This window comes from Polypterus senegalus, chromosome 4 (assembly GCF_016835505.1).
Source record: "Polypterus senegalus isolate Bchr_013 chromosome 4, ASM1683550v1, whole genome shotgun sequence".
In the NCBI taxonomy this organism is placed as follows: domain Eukaryota; kingdom Metazoa; phylum Chordata; class Cladistia; order Polypteriformes; family Polypteridae; genus Polypterus; species Polypterus senegalus.
The window spans coordinates 145,698,417-145,723,720 of NC_053157.1; the positions used below are offsets into that span (position 1 = coordinate 145,698,417).

Here is a 25,304-nt window from a genome sequence, read left to right on the forward strand (position 1 = left end):
TGTTATCCTCTTCAAAGTAGTTCCCTTGGGCAGCTACACACCAATGGAGACGTTGTTCCCACTGTTGGTAGCAGCGTTGGAAGTCTTCAACCGGTATGGTCTTCAGCATGTCCGTTACACTCTTTTGGATGTTTTCTAAAGTCCCGAAATGACGTCCTTTGAGGACTTTTTTCAGTTTAGGAAAAAGGAAAAAGTCACACGAGGTCAGGTGAATAAGGGGGCTGGGGAACCACAGGAATGCGTTTTTTCGATTGTCCTTCTGCTCAATTGTGAGGTTTTTCGGCACCATTTTGGCACAGACCTTTCGCATGTGCAAATGTTCAGTCAAAATTTGATGAACGGTAAATCTGTTCAAATTTAATTGTTCACTCAACATTCTTAATGTTAAACGACGGTCTGATCTCACAAGAGTGTTCACACGTTCGATGTTTTCATTGGTTTTCGAAGTTGAAGGCCTCCCTGAAAAACTTGAGCTCGGGATAAAGAATGTTCCCCATAGGCCTGTTTTAACTTTTCAAGCGTCACACTTGCCGTTTAATGGTACAACGTTGCTCCAAATTCCGCTGTTCCATTTTGCGTGGACAACCAAAACACAACTTCGCTAATAGCAGTCACAAAAATCACGTAGTTAACGGAAGGAGTTGAAACTCGCACTGAGCTATGGGAGGGTACTGATACACGTGCTCTATCAAGGACAACAGCGCAGCGTTGCCAGATCGCTTGCAGTGTTGCCAGTCTCATTACTTTTCTGCCACACCTCGTATTATTAAAATGTTTCCTTTTCTTTTTCATTACTTCTTTAACACACTGCTTCTCCGCTGCGAAACGCTGGTATTTTGGTATATATATATATATATATATATATATATATATATATATATATATATATATATATATATAATGTATATATATATATATATTTATATGTGTGTATATGTACAGTATATATATGTTTATATGTGTGTGTGTGTGTATATATATATATATATATATATATGCCAGCAACACTCATGAAAATGACAAAACAATTACATTGTCAATCAAGTTACGTTATTACTAAAATGTTTCCTTTTCTTTTTCATTACTTCTTTAACACACTGCTTCTCCGCTGCGATGCGTGAGTATTTTGCTAGTATTTTATATAACTTATTATATAATTATACTTATATTGTATTTTTTATTTGACAATTATTTCCAAGGGTCTTGGACTTTTAATTATGCACAACATTTGGTAGGACTTTGTGACTGTTGTGAGATATGTCCGGCCAGTCATCCCGGCCAATACCCCCATGCCGCTAGATGGAGCCCTCCTTGCAGCATAGAGGTGCCCGAATCCCAGCAGGGAATCGTGGACAGTGGAGTCATAATACATAGCCCTAGTGGATACAATGGGGACCACCAGGAGTCGCTGCAGGGAGGCCCAGGGATTTATATTTTCCGTGCAGCCCGGAAGTATTTTCAAGTCACGGGAACGGAAGAAATGATATACTTCCAGGCTGAAGAAAAAGGGAAGTTTTTACCTGACTCGGAAGTGATAGAAAGTCACACGGACTGAGGGACAAACACTTCCGGGTCAAGGACTATAAAAGGACTGTGGGAAATCCCAGACGGACGAGCTGAGTTGGGAGGCAGGGTAGCTAAGCGTCTGGGAGTGGAGGATTGGTTTATTTGTGATTTGGTTTATGGTTTATTGTTATTGGAGAATTGTGGAGAGGAACGTGCTTTGTGCACTTATTATTATAATAAATAATAATTATTTGGACTTTTACCTGGTGTCTGACGAGTGGTCTGAGGGTACAAGGGTGCGAAAAAGCCCTAATCTGTCACACTGTCTATTTGTTTTCATCTGGTTGTGGACCTTTTTGTCGTCTAGTGTTTTTAAAGCAGTTCGGTCCCCTAGCATCTTTGTATCAGTTCTGACCAGACTAATCCTTTTTTTGTCCTAAAGTACCTCTGCCACACTGTTGTTCTTTTAACCTTTCTGGATTTTGTGGAAGATCAAAACAGCCATGACAGCACTGGCATAAAAAGTACTTGATATGAATACAGACAATGAAACATGAGGCTAGGTAGAGGAAGAGAAATAACAAAATATTAAATCTCCATAAGAAAAGAATATCTCCTGGAAACAGATGTTCCATTTCAAGGCAAAGCCAGAACATGACTAAACAGAATGTTATTATTCACACTTTGAATATTTCGTAGAAGGTGATAATGGTGAAATGATCCATTTCTGTGAGAATGTCAGGATCTGCTACTCATCAAAATGGCTAAGCACACAGCAGGTACTCTTTAAAAACTGACAAGATTTACTATTCCTAAATTCTTTTTTACTTGTTTAAACTGTGGCTTAACTGTGGGTTAACGTTTATGTTTTAACTTGTGTTTCCTTAAAAAGAAAGTGAAAAATGTTAATTCTTAAAAATGGTCTAAGCTAGCTTAATCATAAATTAATACAGGGTTAAAACACTCACATCTACAAAGGTCTTAAACGTTAAAACAAGCATCTCAAAATGTTCAAGCAATTAATTTCTTAGAATGTTTAATTCAGCATGAATATTTCCTGGAATAAAGCCATCTAAGCTTTTACATGAGTAGTTATTTCGGCTTCTGAAAAATACATTGCATTGCTCTGTTCTTTTTTCTTGTTTTATGCAAATGGTTGAACTATCACACTGGAGTTCTGTGTTTTTTTCAACCTGCAATTGTATTTTTTATGTTTCTAAGCTCACATTGCTCTTACTGATTAATTGAGTTATCATTTATAGCATGTCCTGGGCACCATTCACTCAACTTTAGTCTCCACGTGTGCAAACTTATGGAAAAGACACAAAGTGGAAAAAAGGTCAGTAACAGACGGGCTCCAACTTAATCATGGGAAACCGGTCAGTGTAACAGTGGTTGTTACCTTTCTGCCCAACCCATAAAAGCAATATTCCTGCAAATCACTTGGCACCTGTTGCATAGTGCAGCCAGTATGACGCACACACACACACATAATCACAAAAAACATATTCTGATTCACATTATTCTTTAGAATCAACAATTACCACTTAGTACATCCTACCGTGGTAAAGATCTTTTAAAAAATGGTATTATCATGCATGGGAGCCTGGTGAATCTCTTATGGGGGCCAATTTTAATATTACTCAGTAGGAAGAAATGGACAGTACACCTTCAATAACCTCACTTCAGCTTCTGCCCTTAGCATGGATGAACCTCACCCCAAGTAAAACATACTTTATGAGCCCAAGAAAAAAAACACCACTCCTTCCAGTCATGAAAGGATAAAAGAGAGCCTGACCTTAGACAGAGAGTCAGAATTATTCATCTGACTACAAATCTTGAAGATAGACACTGGATTGATCCCAATAGTTCAGACGTTTGGTTAATCCAAACTTGATATTCAGTCATGATAAAAAAAGGAATTACGGTATAATGATAACTGATTTGTGAGTGGTTTTCTGCAATGTTTGCTCATCTAGCTATATTTATTTTAACTGTGTCACCGTAAACAAGAACAGCACAATGTATTCTACTATGCAGTAACTGCCCGCTGCACTGAACAAGAGTGAAGGTAGTGGTGTGTCATAGAACATGATAAATGATGGAGTGGGGGTGGATCATGCATTCTTGAAAACGACTCACTACATGCAGTACACTGAGAGAATCAAAAATGGGAATGTCAGCATCAGAAATGGACCTTGGATCAGTTGAAGAAGGTCGCCTTTTTCAATAATCCCATTTTCTGTTGCATCATGTGGACAACTGGGAATATGAGTGGTCTGGGCATTTATGTGAATGTTAATTTGACACATTATACCTAAACATCTTCAAAGACCAGGTACACCTCTACATTGCAATGGTATTCCCCGATGGATAAAGCATCCTGCCACACTACACAAATTGTTCAAAAATGGTTTGTGGAACATGATGAAAAGATGGAGGTGTTATCCTGGATTCTAAGATTCCCCGGCTCTTAATCCAGTCAAGTATCAGTGGAGTTGTTGGACTAGCACTAATAACGTGGTGGCACCAAATTGCAGTTTACATGAGTTAGAGGATTTGGTGCTAACTAACATCTGGGTGTGAGATACAGAGAGAGTATGCTTTTAGCAGGTTGGAACAGTTTTGGTGGTACATAGAGGAGCAAAAGTCTGTTAGGCATTTGGTCATGTTTTGGCTCTTCTGTATATATATATTTAGAGAAGTTACTTGGAAAATACTAACAAATAAAACTAATAAAGATTAGCAGGAAGAATACTGGCTGTACTAAATGCTACAGTCATAATCAAAAAAGAACAAAAGTGTTCTGTTAGAAATAGAATTAGACTGCATCTCTGCTGTTAGTCATTAGCACTAAAACATAAGTAACATGATTGTTATAATTTGTTACCAGAGGTGGGTAGAGAAGCCAAAAATTGTACTCAAGTAAGAGTAAAAAAGTACTTGGTGAAAAGACTACTCAAGTACTGAGTAACTGCTTGATCATAATAAATTATTGATTTTTTAGAAATGTAATAAGACAAACAAAAATATAAAAAAATGTGCAAATTCTGCTATTTCCAAATAATAAAATAAAAAATGAGTAAAAATAAATAACATCTTTACAAAATAAAGATGCACAAATAACACAAAGTTCCAAATCTCAGTTTTTCACAACAAAGCTTTTGAAGCCAATACCTACAGTAAGTAACATGTATGTTTGAACAGTGCAAACTACTTACAGGGCCTTTGGACAGTTTTGGAACTTACTCACAGAGGAAAAGTACCCAAACATGAGGAAATGTGCTACCAAATACTGTAGTGACCATAAATGTATTGAATTTTTATTGTGCCATAAGGGTTATTCAGTTATGCAAGGTATGACAACATATATTTTATGTACAGGTGCTGGTCATAAAATTAGAATATCATGACAAAGTTGATTTATTTCAGTAATTCCATTCAAAAAGTGAAACTTGTATATTAGATTAATTCATTACACACAGACTGAAGTATTTCAAATGTTTATTTCTTTTAATTTTGATGATTATAACTGACAACTAATGAAAGTCCCAAATTCATCCATCTTCTAACCTGCTGAATCCGAATACAGGGTCACGGGGGTCTGCTGGAGCCAATCCCAGCCAACACAGGGCAGGAACCAATCCTGGGCAGGGTGCCAACCCACCGCAGGACACACACACACCAAGTACACACTAGGGCCAATTTAGAACAGCCAATCCACCTAACCTGCATGTCTTTGGATTGTGGGAGGAAACCGGAGCGCCCGGAGGAAACCCACGCAGACACGGGGAGAACATGTAAACTCCACGCAGGGAGGACCCGGGAAGCGAACCCGGGTCTCCTTACTGCGAGGCAACAGCGCTACCACTGCGCCACCGTGCCGCCCAGTCCCAAATTCAGTATCTAGGAAAATTAGAATATCAATTAAGACCAATGCAAAAAAAGGATTTTTTAGAAATGTTGGCCAACTAAAAGGTATGAACATGAAAAGTATGAGCATGTACAGCACTCAATATTTAGTTGGGGCTCCTTTGGCCTGGATTACTGCATCAATGCGGCGTGGCATGGAGTCAATCCAGTCTGTGGCACTGCTCTGGTGTTATGAGAGCCCATGTTGCTCTGATACTGGCCTTCAGCTCTTCTGAATTGTTGGGTCTGGCGTATTGCATCTTCCTCTTCACGATACCCCATAGATTTTCTATGGGGTTTAAGGTCAGGCGAGTTTGCTGGCCAATCAAGAACAGGGATACCATGGTCCTTAAACCAGGTACTGGTAGTTTTGGCACTTTGTGCAGGTGCCAGGTCCTGTTGGAAAATGAAATCTGCATCTCCATAAAGTTCGTCAGCAGCAGGAAGCATGAAGTGCTCTAAAACTTCCTGGTAGACGGCTGCGTTGACCTTGGACCTCAGAAAACACAATGGACCAACACCAGCAGATGACATGGCACCCCAAACCATCACTGACTGTGGAAACTTTACACTGGACCTCAAGCAACGTGGATTCTGTGCCTCTCCTCTCTTCCTCCAGACTCTGGGACCTTGATTTCCAAAGGAAATGCAAAATTTACTTTCATCAGAGAACATAACTTTGGACCAGTCAGCAGCAGTCCAGTCCTGTTTTTCTTTAGTCCAGGCGAGACGCTTCTGACGCTGTCTCTTGTTCAAGAGTGGCTTGACACAAGGAATGCGACAGCTGAAACCCATGTCTTGCATACGTCTGTGCGTGGTGGTTCTTGAAGCACTGACTCCAGCTACAGTCCACTCTTTGTGAATCTCCCCCACAGTTATGAATGGGTTTTGTTTCACAATCCTCTCCAGGGTGCGGATATCCCTGTTGCTTGTACACTTTTTTCTACCACATCTCGTCCTTCCCTTCGCCTCTCTATTAATGTGCTTGGACACAGAGCTCTGTGAACAGAGGCCTCTTTAGCAATGACCTTTTGTGTCTTGTCGTCCTTGTGCAAGGTGTCAATGGTCGTCTTTTGGACAACTGTCAAGTCAGCAGTCTCCCCCATGATTTTGTAGCCTACAGAACTAGACTGAGAGACCATTTAAAGGCTTTTGCAGGTGTTTTGTTAATTAGCTGATTAGAGTGTGGCACCAGGTGTCTTCAATGTTGAACCTTTTCACAATATTCTAATTTTCTGAGATACTGAATTTGGAACTTTCATTAGTTGTCAGTTATAATCATCAAAATTAAAAGAAATAAACATTTGAAATACATCAGTCTGTGTGTAATGAATGAATCTAATATACAAGTTTCACTTTTTGAATGGAATTACTGAAATAAATCAACTTTGTCATGATATTCTAATTTTATGATCATCACCTATATATATATACACATATATATATATATATATATATATATATATATATATATATATATATATATATATATATATATATATATATATATATATATATATATATAGCATTTTTAATGTAGGTAGATCATTTTGACTTGGTCATTTTAAAAGTAGCTCACAAGCCGAAAACAGTGTGGGCACCCCTGCTCTGTACGTTAATAATATAATACTGCATATTCAGTTGCACAGCTAATAGAAAATAACATTATAACAAGACAGCTTGTGCAAGTACAAGAAGTCTCACTTTACCTTGACTGTCTGTGTCTGTGCATGTTTGGTTAAAACATGCTTGTTCTTCACTCAGTGAAGTGATGGTTAAGCTTTAGCAGGAGTTGCCTCTCATTTTTCATGTACAGTATTCTTTCTTTCCCTGTCTCTGAGGAATTTGTGCCGCTAGGATGCGACAGTTAGTGTGTGGTCAAGTGACTGCATGGCTACGTCTGATTTGTGAAACGGAGTCTTGTGATTATTGTTGCTACGTCTGATTGGTGAAACAGTCATGCAGTAGATCCACTGGCGGATTATCTCTGGCAAAAATATAGCGTACTGTATCTAATGGAAAAAAAGTAACGATTTGAGTGTTGCCCAATGTAGCGGAGTAAGAGTAGGGTTTGTTCTTCACAAATGTACTCAAGTAAAAGTAAAAAGTTTCGTGCAGTAAAACTACTCTTAGAAGTACATTTTTTTTAAAGTTACTCAAGTTAATGTAACGGAGTAAATGTTACTCGTTACTACCCACCTCTGTTTGTTACTAACCCTCACCTATTCTGTTTCTTTTCTCTGTACTCAAATGTGGCACTTGGTGCCACGGCCCACCTCCCAAGTTGTTTTGCCTGCCTAAGGTAAAGTCATCCCTGATGGAGGATCGCAGGAATCATTGAGTAGAGGGGTCCTTTCATCGGATTGGCTGGCCCAGTGCTGTTTCAGCAGTGGAATGGCCATATGGGCGAGGCAGCTTGATGGCTGAGGTCTCCAGTACTCTAAACAAATCCAAATCATATTATCTGATATAATCTACTGTTAAATTCTACTACGTACTTGTAGTTGAGGATTTGTTCAGTTCTGTGTATTTTTTCCCAACAAGGGAGTTTTTCCTTGTCTTCTTAGAGAGTCAAGGCTGGGGGGCTGTCAAGAGGTAGGGCCTGTTAAAGCCCATTAAGGCACTTCTTGTGTGATTTTGGGCTATACAAAAATAAATTGTATTGTAGTGTAAATTGTAAATGCTTAAATCAGGGAGCACTAGAGGGATGGAAAAAAAGTGCCATCAGCAATGGTAAGGACAACTTGACACCAGAACTAAAAGAGGCAGTCACGGTAATACAGCAGAATCAAACTGACTAAACATGTTTTGAAAAGAGATTTTAGCTATTCGTCATCTAGGCAATGAGCTACTGAAGGATTAATCCATTTGACTTGGGCTCCTAGAGGTTTTACATTCCACGGGAAATGTCTGGCAGCGTTTGTGCAGTTGCTCTACTGCAACTAATGGATTAGAACAAATGTCAAGCTTCCTTGAGATGAAGGAGGTTCCTTATGATCTTTTGCTATTTCAGACTGATGCTGAAGAAGAAAATGACTTTGAGGTTCTAATTTACAAACTGTGGCCACCATGAGACAAAATAATGGGCTTTAGGGAATTTCTTTCAAATGTGATGTGAAAATATACAGAAAAATTCCAAGGGGAATATACAGTATAAGGCCCCAACAATGCATAATTCATATATATATATATTATATATATATAATTTATTATTATTATTTACATACTTTGTACAGCTACAATACACTGGAAACATGATCTTTAAGAAAAAGGAATCAAGATCCCAACTGACACGCAGTACGCAGGATAGTGTCATTTTAGAAACTTTCAAATTAAATAACCTATCCGCTGTCAAATAAAAGTCAGATTTTAAAATAATCAAGCCAAAGTTCAGGATCACCAAGACCTTATCCACTTTAATGTGCGCAAATGCTGTAAGTAAATTGTCTGAGCATTAATTCAACATGACAAGCCAAAGAATAATTGGTTATCACATCCATTTAAAGTAGCCCAGGAGTTGGGCTCCTGTATTTCACCACTTAGCTGGAAAAGACTCAAGAGAACTAAAAAACCTGAAGAAATTATGAAGAGTACAAAGAAATTGATGTCTACAACTCTGACCATTATCAATGAAAGACATTGTCCATTAACTCAAAGATATTCTAAGGATTCTGCTTACTATCCAGCAATCACATGTAAAACTCATTACTTTATCTTTATTGTAGAGTCCTTAACTCTTAACTTGTAGGACCACGATACATTGCAGATGTTTACACACATAATTTTAGTAATCGGAGCACAACTTACTTTGGGTCCCACCCTGAGTAAGAGGCAGGAATTGCAGTGACATCTTTGTGCTCCAGTGTCTCAGCTGCAACATTTCACTGCTCGCTAAATTACCTAAAAAGCCTTATACAACTCCTTACATAATACACTTAACCAGGTTTTAAGCCTGTACAAAAATGCTAAGTGAAATAATGGAACACAGATCGGCTAACCTTCATTCATACATCCATTATCCAACCTGCTATATCCTAACTACAGGGTCACGGGGGTCTGCTGGAGCCAATCCCAGTCAACACAGGGCGCAAGGCAGGAAACAAACCCTGGGCAGGGTGCCTGCCCACCGCAGTTCATTCATATAACTATTAATAAAATATTTTTCCAGGTTTTGGGCTATTTTAACCACTGTCACTTTCTTTTGCAAGAACACTGATTATATTTGTTTTTCCTGTTTTTTGCTAAAGATTATAAAGTTGATAAATTTCTCTCTTTATCTGCCAGTTCTTGGCCATTTTCTAAATTCATCTAGTGTTGTTATTGATCCTTCAACTCCTGGATTTTTAGATCGGAAATATTTATGCTGGGTCCCTTTCCAAATGTCAAAAATCTTTAGTCACCTTTTAGACCACAAAAGACGGTTGGTGACTACGTATATTCTAACCCCAGGTCACAGTTAAATAAATAAAGAATAATTATACTAATATAATATTTATAATAATATCATATTGATCATAATATTATAATGATTATACTAATATAATTTAAAAGAGCTGTTGTCCAGGCATATTAACAGATGAACCATTGTCTGCATGTAAAGGCCATCAAAAGTTTAAAGATCATTGAAAAATTTTCAAATTCACCACATTGATGGTAGTCCTTTCAGGTAATTCCATCAATACTGTCCTTTATTACATCTGGTAGACACTGTTTTTTGGAAAAACAACTGCATTGAGTTGGTTTGTTCATGACCACATTAAGAAAAGCCATTTTTCTAAAAGTGTGTCTTTAAACAGAATCATATTAAACTCCAGCACCTACAAAACTACTCTCCTTACAGGGAGTGGGGTAATTGTGTTTACACCCTTTTTCGCACAAGGGATTGCTTCAGATCTATCTATCTATCTATCTATCTAATTACCATAACATGACATATAAGCCAGGAAATGATTTCTTGATTTTGCATTACACCAAATATTTGCTTAATGTGTAAGGTTTTGACTTCTTTGCTTCCTTTAGGCTCCGTTTTTTGGCAACTGTTTTGATGTAACATTTGCCTGACTTTCCAGCTTTTGGATAAAGGTTTTCTTGGATAACAGCTTACAAGAAAAAATCATTTCATTTTGTAACCTTGTTGCCCTGGCTCTAATGTTTTCTTCAGCTCATCCAACTTTACACCCCCACAACAATCTTGAGAAATCTATAAAATGTGATGAGGTGCCACCTTACTTGACATGGTTTTCTTGTCAGGAAAACTTCAGTGGGAGAATCACGGTGAGGGAATGACCAACTCTGAAGGTGCAGGCGAGCTGTTCATCCCTGACCTCTGGATGAATCTGCCCTGCTAGTGACTGCAATCTTAATTTCTACAGGTCTGATTCCTGCTAGTTTCTTAGTTGAAGACAGTTTTAGTCATCTTATGACATAGCAACAACTGACCTATAGCACAGTAGTTATTCTCCTGCTGGACATGAGAATCATAACACTAGCATTCTCATTGTGACCCTTGTCAGATATGAAAATCTACAAAATTATGACAATGTCCCAAGTGCTACTTTTGTATTCATCTCAAGACAAAATCATGATTTTTATTGTTGTCATGACTTCTTACCTTCCAAAATAAAAGGCTGGCAAAATTCTAACATTTCTTTTCATATGTCTAGAAACTTGTTTGAAACAATATGCCAGAGAAAATAAGCATCATAATTTACGTGTAAAAAACACCACATTTTCAACAAGGCATCATTCAACTATTATTCTATTTACATTTCCTACTAACTTGTCCATTTACAAAATTATATTCTTTTCAAAGATTGTTATGTAAGGTAAAAAAAGGCTTTTTAATTTATGCCATATTTCTTACTTGAGAATTTTAAGGGGAATAGAGGTATCCTTAATTGCAACAATAACTCCTCCATGGTCAAGGTACAAAATGTGGTGCTCCTCTTCAAACACCTAATATATGAAAAAATGGATATTTAACTTCAGATATCATCTGCCTTTGTACACTGAAGGAAAAGGAAAAGTAAAGTTTGTACAATACAGTTATTACATATTGCTCAGGAAAACTGCAATAATGCAATCTACATTATGTGTCTCTATTTAAAAAAAGCAGAAATTGTTAAACACGATTCTAAATCTGACTGGAGGAACAAGTTTTGAAAATTTAGTAGAATCGGTTGAGAAGCTTCGTGCCTCCATGACATCATTAAAGATTCAGCCCCAAAAATGTGTCTATTAACAAAGAAATGGAACTCAGAAATACTTTGCATTTTAACTAAGGTTAAATACATTAATATCCACTCCCAATATCACAGGCAGCAATATTTTTAGAAAGTAATTAAATTAATCAACAAGGGTTTTGGCTGGCAAAGGATTATTGTGCAACTTTATTTCTACAAGGATTGAAATCAATTTGAAAATGGACCACGACAATACAAATACTCTGTTATTGCCCATTTTAGAGTTTAGGAAATAATTCATACCTGTCTCCATGTTTTCCCACAATCCGATGTAATATACATTTCCTCTTTATATTCAACCAACTGGGAGCCAAGGTTGCCTAAAAGAGAAAATGGCACACTGATAGGACTATTTATTGTTCTTAATTGACACCTACACTGTTTTTCTTGAGCAGAAGGACTGTTTTCTGTACATTGGGACATATTGCATACATCAGGATGTAGCCTCTGTTTGGTGAAGAGCGCTACATGGAAAAAAAATTAAATGGCATGGAATATCAGAGACGAATAAAAACATGACACTTTTAAGGGAGTTATAAAAGTAGGAGGGTCAGTCAAACATTTTTGTTAATGTTAGTACTGATGGCAGTGCAGACTTCATAGTATTTAGAATACGTCACACTCTTTGTATGTGAAATTCTATTTTAATTTCTGGAAACAGACCTAAATGGCCATACTGACCTGTCTCTTCCTTTAAGTAATCCCAAGCTATGTGACCTTGTGTTTTGCCACAATGATGGAAAAGGGCAGGGTGGCTAAGAATCAAAAGTACCAGATGATAGAGAGCAATAAGTGGAAAAAAATAAGCATTGGTCAAACCAGAAAATCAAACGAAGCCAGACAACTAAACTGAAAATCAAAGTTATTATTCCCTGAATAGATCTTAACTAACTACACTGGAAATTTTTTCTTTTTTCAAAATGCAGAAACTTGGATGCAGAATATAGCATCCTACCAACTTAAATAGCATGTGTCTCCACTTCTAACCACATCATGTTAGAAACAGTGATTCACTAACAACAAGAATGTGCCTGAGGCTTTCAGAAAATATACAAAATGGCAGGGTACACAATAAGAAACAAAATACAATTTGGCACCATGGAATGTAAATACAAAGAAAATGGAAAGAAATTAAATTAGAAGCCATGTTCAATGATTTTGCATACCCCAGCACCCCTTATTCATAATTTCCAGATAACTTTGATTTATCCTTGGCCATTAAAATTAGGACAAAATCTTAGCTTAATCACTTTGGACAATGGAGTGAAAAGACATGAAGCTTTACAAACTTCCAGAAGATCTAACTTATAAATACTCTGGGGACTGATATTGATACCTGCAAAAACATGGCCTGCAAATGGAAATTGTCAGAAAGAAAAGGCATGAGAGAAGCACAACATTCATTGTGAACTTAGGCGCACTATATATTGTGGAGTATGACCTGGACACAGACAGGCAGACACGTTAAACTCACCCCACACATATGTTTATTAACAAAGTCCATATTTACAAATGAGTGCTCAAACCCCAAAAGTCCCCAAAGTCCTGGCCACTCAGTTCAATGCCTTCACTCTCTTCAGGCCGCCTCCTTGCCTTTCCTCCAAGACCTTGTCTTCTCCTCCCGACTCCAGCCATCATATGAAGGGAGGCGGCCCCTTTTATATGCACCTGGATGTGCTCCAGGTGTCCATCAGTGACCTTCTGCCAACACGCTCCTGTGTAGCGGAAGCACCGGCTTGGACCCGGAAGCACTCCGGGTGCCCCCGATCCTCTTCCCCCCAGAACTTCCGGGTGTGGTGGAAGTGCAGAAGTCCAGGGCTCTCTAGGCAGAGGGGCGTCCCCTGGCGGTGACCACGGGTCCCCACAGGGTAGAGCTTCAAAGCTCTGTACCCGTGGCCCCCAAAGGAACCAGGGTGGTTGCACCCACGTGGTCTGAAGTGGACGTAAGCCCTCTTCCGGTCCTCCTGGGCGTCCCGGCCCGGTCGCCACCCCAGGCATCTCTGACAATATGTACATAAAGAATAGCACATATCAGTAGTATTCTCTTGTTTATATGTCTTTTAGAGATGGCTAATGAGCTAGCATGTAAAAGAACAGGTAACCTGAAAGAACAAGAGATACTCTCTAATGGAGTGCTGCTAACTAACATTGCATTTTAAAATACATCTTACTTGAATTTAGTTTAATTTTAATTTATTTAAATATGTTACTTTTAATATAAACCTGTTATAGGTTATTGAAAAGTCAATCGGTCCTTAACACTGCCACTAGTGGTGTCATTGGGGGGCTTCTAGGGCTTTAGTCCCCCACGTCCTCCCATTATGATATGTATGGATGACTGTGGGAAAATCCATGGGAATCCCAAACCTGCTCCGGTTTTTGACAGGACCACATGTGACGATGCAGTTTCTTCCTATTATTGCCTTTTGGGAACCCTTGAACCCAACACCATTGGTAATGTAACCGGATGAGCTGGACAATGAGGATACCAAACAAAGCAAGCGGTGTGGTGCAAAGTGCAGAAATGCTTTTATTTTAAAACAGTCAAAACCAAAAAATGTTCAAATAAATAGTGCTGTGCAATCAAAGCATCAATAAATAAATGATCCATTAAAAAACAGTGAAAGTGTGGAGGTTGAAATTATCCAATAAAACTGAGGTTAAAATACTACCAGGAGCATTAAAAATCATTCATTGCCAGGTGCTTCTCTCTTCAAACTGACGCCTCTCCGGCTTATCCTTGTGGTATAGCAGGTGCACAGCTCATTTAGCAAAGGCCAGTTTTTAAATAAATAATCACCGCTCTCGCGGCGGCTTAGCGAGGGAGCGTTGGGCCATAGCAAGCCACGGGGCGATCTGCGGTGTGGGCGTTTCTCACCAAGTGCACAGGTGAGGGACTGCCCACATCCGTGATTGTTCCCGTGGCTAATATGCTACAGCTGCTATGGCCCCTCGCATTATAAAAGAAGCGCGAGTTGGTTAAGGAGGGGGGAAAAAAAAAGATCAGAAAAAGTAAAGCGAAAGAAGATCGGAAATGAAAAGAAAGACTGAGGTTATTGGGAAGCAGGTCGGTGCGAGAGAGAGAGAGCCACGAAGAGCGGGTGAGTGAGCGAGCGAGCGAACGAGCGCTGGAGGGCAGTTGAGAGGGCCTAGGTGATGGGCCACACCCAGGCGTTTGAGTTGATGTTGCTCCCACTGAGTGAGCAGGTAGCAAGAGTGACCAGGAGATGGCAACGAGCCGCAGAAGGCCGGAAAGGCAGCGGAAGTCGGGAGGCTTGGTGGTGGAGTCCCCAACGTGAGCGACCTGGCAGTTGGTGGAAATCAAGTCTCGGGGACTGGGATAAATGCCAGACCGAGGCCAGGGATCGGAAGTTCTCCAGTCTCGTGTGAGTGAAGGAAAAAGGGCAGCTGCAGAGAGAGAGTGGCTCCCCTGTTGCGAAGCCTGGACAGAGAAAAGCAGGGGAGTCACAAGTTAAAAGAAGCACCAAGCTTGTTGTTGGATTTTAAAGATTGTTCTTGTTGGATGATTTAACCTCTGATTTTAAAAGGATTGTTTTCTTCTATTGTTTTAAACCTCCACATGTTTTTTATTTATTGAACCTTTGAAGCACTGCACTTTATTTAATTGAACACTGTTTTTGTTGACTGTTTTAATAAAGGCACTGTTGCACTTTTTTACCATCCCCTTGCTTACTTGTTGCCTTCACTGACAACTTGGTAACATTATCGATGATGTTGGGTTCAAGGGCTCCCAAACAGAGATGTGAGCATGGAGCCGAACACGCATCGTCACAATCCTTCATAGGCTTTGCATCACAGAGAGATGTACACCAACAGGCGCAGACATCCATTATACCTGGCCTGCTGCTTGATCCATGGCATTCTGCAGAGAGTTGCTGGACCCTGCTCCCACTCCCACCACTGTCCATCCAGGCTCCTCCCGGCGAAAGTGTGACTTCCTCCCACCGCTGCCTATCCAGGCTCCACCCGGCGAGAAGACGTCTCAGAGCACAGCAATCACTCCTGCTCCAGGCTGCTTAGCAGAAGTGAGTCTCGTGCCTCCTTCTGAGACACCATCCCTGTCCACTTGCTTCTTCCAGATAAGTGTCGGCTTACTCTAACTCCTGTCTTCTGTCTGTCCTTTAAACTCTGCTAAATGCGTCTTTCTATTCTCTTCTCTACCCTTCACACTCGCGCTCCTACTATATATAATGGGGACATGGAACAGGTGCGGCGATTAGCAGCTCCTGGCATCAATTACAGATACAGACAATTCCTCACCTATGCACTTAAGCAAGGAAACGCCCGCACCACATTGCATCCGAGAACCGCTCTTGCCACACTACCATGCCCTTTCTATAAGCCGCGAGTGCGGCGATTATTTATTTAAAAACTGGCCTACTATTTCACACCCCACCTCTGTTCTTTGACTGCATGAAAACTGTGTTACATGCAATGTTGTTTTTTTGTCACTTTAACCATGTCTAAGCAAAAAGCTGAACATAATTCAAGTAATAAATCAAAGAAATGGTGTTTGGGGTTTAAAACACAATGGTTAAAGCCAGAACATTTTGTTAAAATATACTTGGATGGATGTTGCAATTTGCAAAATATGTTTCAAAGCAGAATCTTTTAACAAATGGACCTCGGGAAAGCATGGAGTGATAGGAAAGTGGACCATCTCAATTCAGTCATTTAAAAATCAACTGAAATTTTAGTTGAAAAAAAAAATTTAAACGGATCAGGACTAACAGAACAATTTAAACCTGATGAGGTAAATTAAAGTTTTAGCAGAATTTACAATCATATAGGCAAATAAGGAAAAATACCAGACAGTTGGCAAAGTAAAAATGATGCCATTGAGTTCATCAGCTGCAAAAATTCAACAATCAAAACCCGAGTTTAAAAAAAATTGAAAATCAGCCAACCATACTTATAAATAGTCGATGAATAAATTGACATAAGAGAATTTTTTATTTTAAAAATTACATATAGGAATAAAGATGAATCCATTCAGAAAACCGTGTTTACTGGCATAACAACATTATAATTCTTGGGGTTATTCAACAGTTTTATATGGAAAACAAGTTAAATTTAAACCAGATGGTGGTGTTTACCTCGAACAGGGCGTCAGTGATTTTTTTCCATTAGAGACCTTTTTTAAATACAAAATGAAAGGCAGATTCATGTGAAACTGATGTATGTAAATGTCTCCAGACAGGAATGAATTTGTTTAGTGAATTGTTTTACAAAATGAAACACTAAGTTTCAATGGGAATTCAAATTTGCGTAAATCACTTCACTCATCACTAGTTACCTGCCTCTTACTCATCCATCAGAATTAGTGAGATTTGGTGGTTAACAGCTAATTATAGTAGAAAAAACAATACAAAAGTCCAACAACCTTTTGGTATACTGCTGTATTTTTATTCCTATTAATCTTGCCTTCTACAGTAATTAAGTGAATGAGAAGTGCTTGCGATGCTGCAGGTTGGTTCCTTGCTCCCTCTTCTATAATAGGAGCCTCTTCAACCTGACACCATCAGTACCATAACCAAGGTTAGCGTGGCAGATGAAGACAAAACACGCCAAGCAAGGGGATGGAGAAAAGTGCAAGTGCTTTTATGAAAAACTCAACAAAAACAAGTGTTCAAAAAGTTAATAAAAAATATAATCCATAAAAACATCCAAGTGCTAGTGGAGGTTGAAAATGATCGAATAAATAAATCCATAAAAACGAGGTTAAAATTCAGGCAGGAGTCTGAGTTAAATTCTCAATCCCCAGTGTTTTCCTTTAAAAACCGATGCCTCTCCGGCTTATCCTACTCAGGCGTCACAGCATGGAGAGACGTCCAGGTTCTGACATCCTTCAATCCTGACCTGTGACCCTGCTGCCCGATCCACAGCATTCCATGGGGAGCCACCAGAACCGGCTCCCACGTCAACCGCTGTCAATTGCTGGCTCCACCCGATGAAAGTGCGCAATCCTCATGCCACTGCTGATCTCTGGCTCCAACCAGCGAGAGGACACTCTGGAGTGTAATGATCACTCCTGCTCCTCAGTTGCTCAACAGGAGTGGTCCCCATGCCCCCTCCTAAGCACTGGCCACGTGCTACTTCCTGGGGTTTCATTCATGTCCACCTGCTTCTCACTGTAAACACCTGCTCACTACCGGTCCTTCACGCTCTTATCTCTCTTCTTCTGTTCTTTACTCTCCAGCATCTATTCTTCTCTTTCATTTCTTCTCTCTCTTGTCTTGTCTTTTTTTGAGTCAGCTCGTTCTTAAGTCTCAGTGGGCACAGCATTGTGTACCACAGGAAGCCAATGAAGCAATTGAGAAAGACAGCACCTTCACGTGTACTGTAGGTGCGTTTTGCCACAATTACTCCACCAACTCCCCGCAGCTGCATAAGTGTTCCCACTTATTTTATTAAAAAAGCCTTTTTTTTTTAGCTGTGTAACCGCTATATCACAGTCCTGCTTCAGTCCAAATATATTTTCATCTATTAACATGAAAATGACTATTTTTCAGTAAATTTTCAGAAAAAATAAATTCTTACACATATCTTTAAAAAACACAAAACTAGTTATGGAGACTTGTGGGGAATAAACATGAGAAGAGCAGCAGATTTATTCAGTGTTTATTAGACACATCTGGAGAGCACAAAAGGATTTGAGAAGAGCATGGACATAAGGCTGCATATAGTACATGATTAGAAGTCTACATCCTAAAATACTAGTTTAAACCAGCCTCATCTGGATCTAAAAGTAAAAGTTTAAGGTCCTTGATGATCAACAGACAGCATTTAAAAAGCGTAGGGGTTTTCCCCATTTGTGTATCGACCATGATAAAAAAGCGAGAGGACGGGGGTCCCCACCACAGCATTGTCAGCTGCTTCTGGGGTGTGTCGCATGTGACAATAAATCTGAGAGAAATGAATTACACTACATTTTTTATCAGTACATAGTCTTGCCTTTTTGAAAAAGCCATAACTGTTGTCCACCTACATACTATCATTAAGTTTGCAATATCAATCAATGATCGCTGTTAGTGCTTTTTTAAATAATAAAAACAGATGAAATAAAAAATTGAAAAAGTGAAAAAACACAACAGATTGACTGATAAAGCCAAGCCACATTTGAACAGAATGAAGTGTGATTTTTTTCTATTGCTGACAGAGATGCTGTTTTTCATAATATGATAAGAAGTGAACAGGACAGTGCTTTTGAGTGGGCAAAAGTAATTAGTTACTTTTGCTTTTTTTTGTTGGTAGACATTTATTCAAATCCACTGTATACTGAACTAGTACTAATTTTAGGCTTTGATGCTAACAGAGAGTAGACATTTTTAACTGTATTTACCTTCACATTTTTAAATCACCTTTCTAACTTTATCGAATTCCACTTTAATATAATATATATTCTTCTGCAATCTCATTCACAATACCACCACCAAGGACTGTATGTAGCAACAATATGCAGCTCAAGAGAACCAATAATATTAGCCAACGGTAAAAGATAAACAAATAAATAGAAATATTGTACACAGATAAGTACCTAGTTACATAGTCCCGACTAACTAATGTCCCATTGACTTAGAAAATGTGCAAAACTACGTAACACAGCTAGTAGCATATACCACAAATACCATATGTATTACTAAACAAAGCCTATGCTGTTTTTTATGATTGTGTGGTTGGTTCATTAAATTTATGGCCCTGTTCTAGCCACATATCCATCTATTGTCCATCTATCCATCATGCTATATCCTAATTACAGGGTCACGGGAGTCTGCTGGAGCCAAACCCAGCCAACACAGGGCGCAAGGCAGGAAACAAACCCCGGGCAGGGCGCTAGCCCACTGCAGGGCGCGCACACACACCGGGGACAATTTAGAATTGCCAATGCACCTAACCTGCATGTCTTCGGACTGTGGGAAGAAACCGGAGTACCCGGAGGAAACACACGCAGACACGGGGAGAACATGCAAACTCCACGCAGGGAAGACCCAGGAAGCGAACCTGGGTCTCCTAAATACAAGGCAGCAGCGCTACTAACCGCGCCACCGTTAACTAGCAACTTTAAAGAGTAAGAGTTTGACTAACCTGTGCCCTATCCTGGGATTAGATCTTGCCAGCTGCAAGGAGAGGTGTTGTACCATTGTGACTGTACAATTAGAATTATTTGTTTATTAAAACAGCCACTTTTCCCAGCTGCGGACCCCACTTTACCACAACCATCTTAGTAAAACTTTGCTCCCCCACTTTCTGATCTTTCTGGTAGTTATAATATGCTCTGCTATTGAAAGCAAAAAGTTGTAAACATAATCTTTTGAGATAGACCTTTCTGAATTCCTATATCTTTCAGGCCTATAAACATTAGGATAGAGATCATCTTAAGCACAACAGTACTGTAGCTCAAACAGCAACTCCAATTTTATGAAACAATTATGCCATAAACAAAGAATTGTCTAGGTAAACATCTTACATAACATCAATACATACTGCGTCTATAGTGTTGGGAGCACTGCCAACAGCATTCTTGTCTGAAAGAATTGCTTGTAATTCAAGCGATCAAAAAGCAGCAGCTCATAATTTATTTTGGGTAATTATTTTGCTTTCTGTGGCTTTTACCAATATAATGTTCAATTGTTTTGAATACAAAAAATGGCCCTGGGGAATTGGAGGTCTGCTTTTTCAGTAATATGGAGTTTATTAAAAAAAAAAAATATATATATATATATAAAACTTCTAAAATTGTAAAAAAAAAAGCCAACTTTGAAAGAGCTCTTGGCCATAGTAAAACATTATATAACATTCTCAAACTTTCTTAATTCATTTTAGATTTCTGGAGGGCTGGAGCTTAACACTGGGTGCTCTGCCTGGATGAATGGATTCTGCCAGGGTGCCAGTCCATCACATGATCCATTTGAAATTACCACTCAACCTAACTGGCATGTATTTGGGGTTCTGGGATGAAAAGCAGTATCGCCCATTAGAAAACCTGGGGAAAAAGGGTAAAAATGTCAAACTGCTTAGAAACAAAAATCAGCTGTGATAGTGAAACCCATGATGATGGATCCACAAGCCAGGAGTAGTACTCATTCTGTCACTGTGACATGAAGTAATAGTGAAGCTTTCATTAAAAACCTCTTGCAACTAAGTGATTAAGTTAACTGGTATCCTACCCAGAGCTTATTCCTGCTTTGTGCTGGAACGGCATAGACTTTGAACCTCACTAGGATTACGTGGTTTGGAAAATGTATCAATGGATTCTGCTCATTCACTCTCTCACTTTTCATTTGCTTCATTGTTATTCGCAGGGAAGAAATGTTAGGGCTTCACCACGTCCCAAGTCTTTCCTTGAATCTTCTCCTGTAAGCCATGCTTGGTACACTTTCTGAAGCAAACACCAAAGGTGAATTCTCACTAGATGTCTCAACCACTCAAGCAGGCTCCCCACTCAGTTTGGAAGAACAGATGCTTAACTTTAGGCTCCATGTGAACTGGTAGCATGACTCCTCAGTTACAGAGAATGATGCCAACAATTCTGTGTGGGAGCCATAGGTATGGATGGGAATGCGCAATACAAGATAAATTGTGATACTTTCACCTAAGGAGTTACTTTCTGCCACCAGTGAGAAACTCATTTAGATGGTATACCTCTCAGCATCATGTTCTCACTCACAGCTGCCGGGTACAAACTTCGAGTCCTGTATTCACAGTGCAGGGTATGTCTGTCTCAATCAGTTGAGCTACAGGAGAACTCTTCCTATCTAGCAGTCAGCTGGGCTTCTAAATTTGAAGGTGTCCTCTTTCTGCAGTTGACTCTCTCTTTCAGCCTTGATACAGTTTTCACTGGTACAATGACAATACTACTGGTGTACCAGCATAACCAGTTGATCAATCTCACAATAACCTTGTAGAAACGAACATATGGTACTTAATCTCTTCAACCTGGGGCAACTGTTGCCTCTTTTTAGCACAAAGAAAAACACCATATTCTAAAACAGAACTAGGTCTACCATTAGTTGTTATTCTTATTGCATTATACTCAACTAAAAGAAAAAGACCTACAATATAATATCTTGTTCAGGAAAATGAAGAATAAGAGGGCAAAAAAGCCAATCTTGGAAAAGTCCAGCCAAACTGCAGAGATACTATACTCTCATGGTACCTGATATAAATTCCATAAAATAGAAGTAGAAAGGACTGGGAATTTTTTCAGAAGATATTCATGGAAGGAGAAAGACTGGGTCAACTCATCTAAGGCCATGAGAAATTCCACATTGTTGCTCTTGGATTTAACGCTAGACTGTTTGCGACCTTCTCCATTCTAGAATGGTGAACAGCTTGATCTTTCAATAGTGAGAGCAGATGCTCATTTTTACCTCATTTCAGAAGAGGGGGTCACACCTCAAATCTGCCAACATTGAGGTCCCATCATCCACAGAGTAATAGAGGTGGAATACCAGGGACAACACTGCAATAACCAGTCATTTTAATATTTGTAGTTTAAATACATCTCCAGAGTATCCAAGACACTAGAACTTTTCTACCATTGCAGTGATCTCAGTCACTCAAATTCAACCAAACACACAGATGCTTCTGGGACTACCATCACTTGGGGAAGGTTTTGTTTACCTTGTTTAGTTGAGCCTCAAAATCTTTATTCTGCCTCTTGATAAATGAACTCCCCTATTTTGAGTTTAGAACTTATTCCATTTTGCTAGAAGCAGCATAAGTAATGTCTTGCCTGCACAATGAACTGCTAAATGGTTTGCTACAAGTACTATTCTTCTTTTTCCAAGGTGACTAATAAAAGAAAAGAAATCAACCCAGAGTTTACTATGGTCATAATGCCAGTCACTGACCATTATGATTGAGATGCATAAACATGCCTTCTTGTCAGCATTTTTGTTTCACCAAACTGCTCCAGCTTTGCTCTGAATGGCACTATACTGTAAACTGCCACAATCCTAGTTTGCCAGAACCGTATCTGAAAACCCTCTGAATAACACTGCACTAAAGGTCTCTTTGCATACTCGACAGTTTCACTTAATAGCAACCAGTGGGTTAGGTGGTTGCCACCTAGACACATAGCATTCACTTTTTGGCTATAGCTCTTTAAAGCCACAGTGATTACTGAGGTCTTAAACAAAATTAAGTCAGACTTTATGTCTTCAACCTCAATCAATGCAGCAGATGAATTCATCCTAAAAGCAGGCATTTTACAGGCAGCCCAGGACATCCTTACTACCTGTTTTGTGCTTCCAAGTCTAAATGGCAGTCCGGCTGCCTGAGCTAGCCTGCCTTTGGGTCAGGAAAAGACAACAACCTAGCATCACTTATTAATTGACAGGTTGGTTTTTGCCTAGCACTGAATGCTGGTTTGGATACCCTGTGCTCTCCCAACCGCTTTTATATAGTAGATTATTGTACTGTACATTTAATTACACACACACACACAGTTCTTACACACAACCACTAACCTATGAAGGCATGACCTCAGTAGGAGAGTCTTCAGGTGGTGCAGTATCTTCAGCAGGTGCATTGTTAACTTCTTCCGCTGAAGGAGTACTAGGAGTAGGCAGTGGGTGTCTGGGTGCGCGGCTGAAGAACATCTTGATAGGCAGTTGCTGGCGCTGTCTTTTCATATGCATGAGAAGAGTTTCACCTTCTCCTGGATAGTAACCATCTTCCTCCGGCGCTTAGTTTTATTGTCAGAAGGCTTAGAAGCAGCGCGTTTAGGAGCCATCGTGGGGCTTAGATAAAAGTTCTCAGAAACCGCATGCGTAGTGACGTAAGCGTGTATGAGAAAAAATCGCGATAGAGTGAAGCCGCGAAAGTCGAAGCATGATATAGCAAGGGATCACTGTACAAGTAAACAGGACTGAAATAAATGAGTGAAAGTAAAGACTTTTCCCAGTCAGAGAAGCAGCCTGTTGATAGAGGTCCATATGGTTGAATACACGAGGTTCAATACAGACACCGAGATAGGTAAGAAGTTACAGGTAACAGTTGCATGGTTGCTTTTGACATTTCCTCCTATACCTCATTTAGAAAAAAAACCTTTGGTGTTTGATGCAAGTCTTAGGAGAATTGATAACACAATACAACACACATCCATCCACATTGACAAAGGGCTAGTTAACATAAGATGTATGTTTCTTGAATGTGGGAGGAAACCATACAGGGAGTAAAATCCATTCAGATGCAGGAAGAATATGCAGAGTGTATACAGACAAGTACTGGCCATTAGACTCAAAGCTAGAACACTTAATCTGTAAGGCATCAGTACTAATCAGTGTGCCACAATGCAAACTGTACTAACAGACAATAATGTAAGGTACTGCACAATATCTGTATAATACGTAACAATTCCAGGAACTAGTATGATTAAAAAGAATCTGGCCAGTATTTATGGATGAAATCAGAGTTTTGTTTTTCTGGTTATATTATTCTATTACATGCACATTGTTTTAATATGCTATAATTTGATTAACTTTATTTATTAGTCTTATCCTTTTCTGTTTTTAATTTACATTTTAGCCTTGTCCATATTCTCTCCATTAAATGATTTGTTGCATAAATATGGAGCTGCTCCAATGAGAATAATTTCCATATGGTATTATCAAACTTTGCCAATACAAGTCATTAATCAGCACCTTCTTGATGTACTTCTTTCTATGAGACCCTACCTAAGAATGACATCAATCACATAGCAACAACTAAAAGTTACAGGACATTGTGTCTTACCTGCTCCCATTATTAACCCCGGTGCAGAGTCCTTTGTATGCACTGTGCCTGAGACATACGGGTTATCTGCCCAGCGAAGATGTAAATGAAGATGGCACTTTGGCTGGGTGGGAAAACAAAGGAAAAGAGAATGAATGCATAAAGTCATGGAGATAATCCAATCAATCTGGTGACCTCTGAAAATGTCTGGTGTGAAATATTCGTGTAAAGATTTTGTTTGAATGTGCTTTGGGATAAGTGCTGAGGCATCAGATCTGTACACATGGTTCGGAACATCTCTTTAAAGAGTTTTGTATCTTGTGGGTTTCTTTAATTGCTTTTCATTTAAAAACCTCTGGCTTAGTTAATCTGAATACAGAGCCAAAAACCACAGAAAAGACTGATGTTAGAGCAAGCAAAAACCTTGTTTAATGTTAATTAGAAAACTGTCTTTCTGTTTGGTCATTTGTGGAGACATTCAAATGCATTGCTATGGGTAATACATCACATAATTAAGTTCTGCTATGACATGATCAAGATTTTCCTTTTATACAAGAGAACCAATGTTTTCAGTATTATTGTTAGGATTCTATCCATTTTTATATAAGTGCTTGTCTAAGTCAATCACTACTTTTAGAGGCACACAGGATGTTTGCCATTTATTTGTTGTAAATTCCAGTATTTTTGCTGCTCTACTGAACTAGCGGAGCACTTTGTATAAGTTCCTTATTGTAGTTTGTCTGCATTTCTAAAGTAATGCAATTGAGGCAGAGCATGAATTGTAATCTTCTTCCCAAAAATATTATAGTAAATTACAATTAATGAACTACTCTGTTTTTAGTTATCCAGTTTCTCATCTTCTCTGAAACATCAGATCTGGTAGTTACCATCCCCTTCTCACTTATG

The 25,304-nt window shown here is 39.1% G+C and overlaps 1 protein-coding gene across 1 annotated transcript in view; it reads right to left on the bottom strand.

Annotated features, from left to right (window-relative positions):
* The window catches only part of sorcs2 (sortilin-related VPS10 domain containing receptor 2), a 1,110,734-nt gene that overhangs the window by 56,897 nt on the left and 1,028,533 nt on the right, over nucleotides 1-25,304 (bottom strand). Inside the window, exons 11-13 of the mRNA XM_039751427.1 lie at nucleotides 24,420-24,522; nucleotides 11,904-11,980; nucleotides 11,282-11,373 (exon numbers count right to left, since the gene is read on the bottom strand). Of these exons, the coding sequence (XP_039607361.1) occupies nucleotides 11,282-11,373; nucleotides 11,904-11,980; nucleotides 24,420-24,522 (272 nt within the window). The remainder of the gene's footprint in view (nucleotides 1-11,281; nucleotides 11,374-11,903; nucleotides 11,981-24,419; nucleotides 24,523-25,304) is intronic.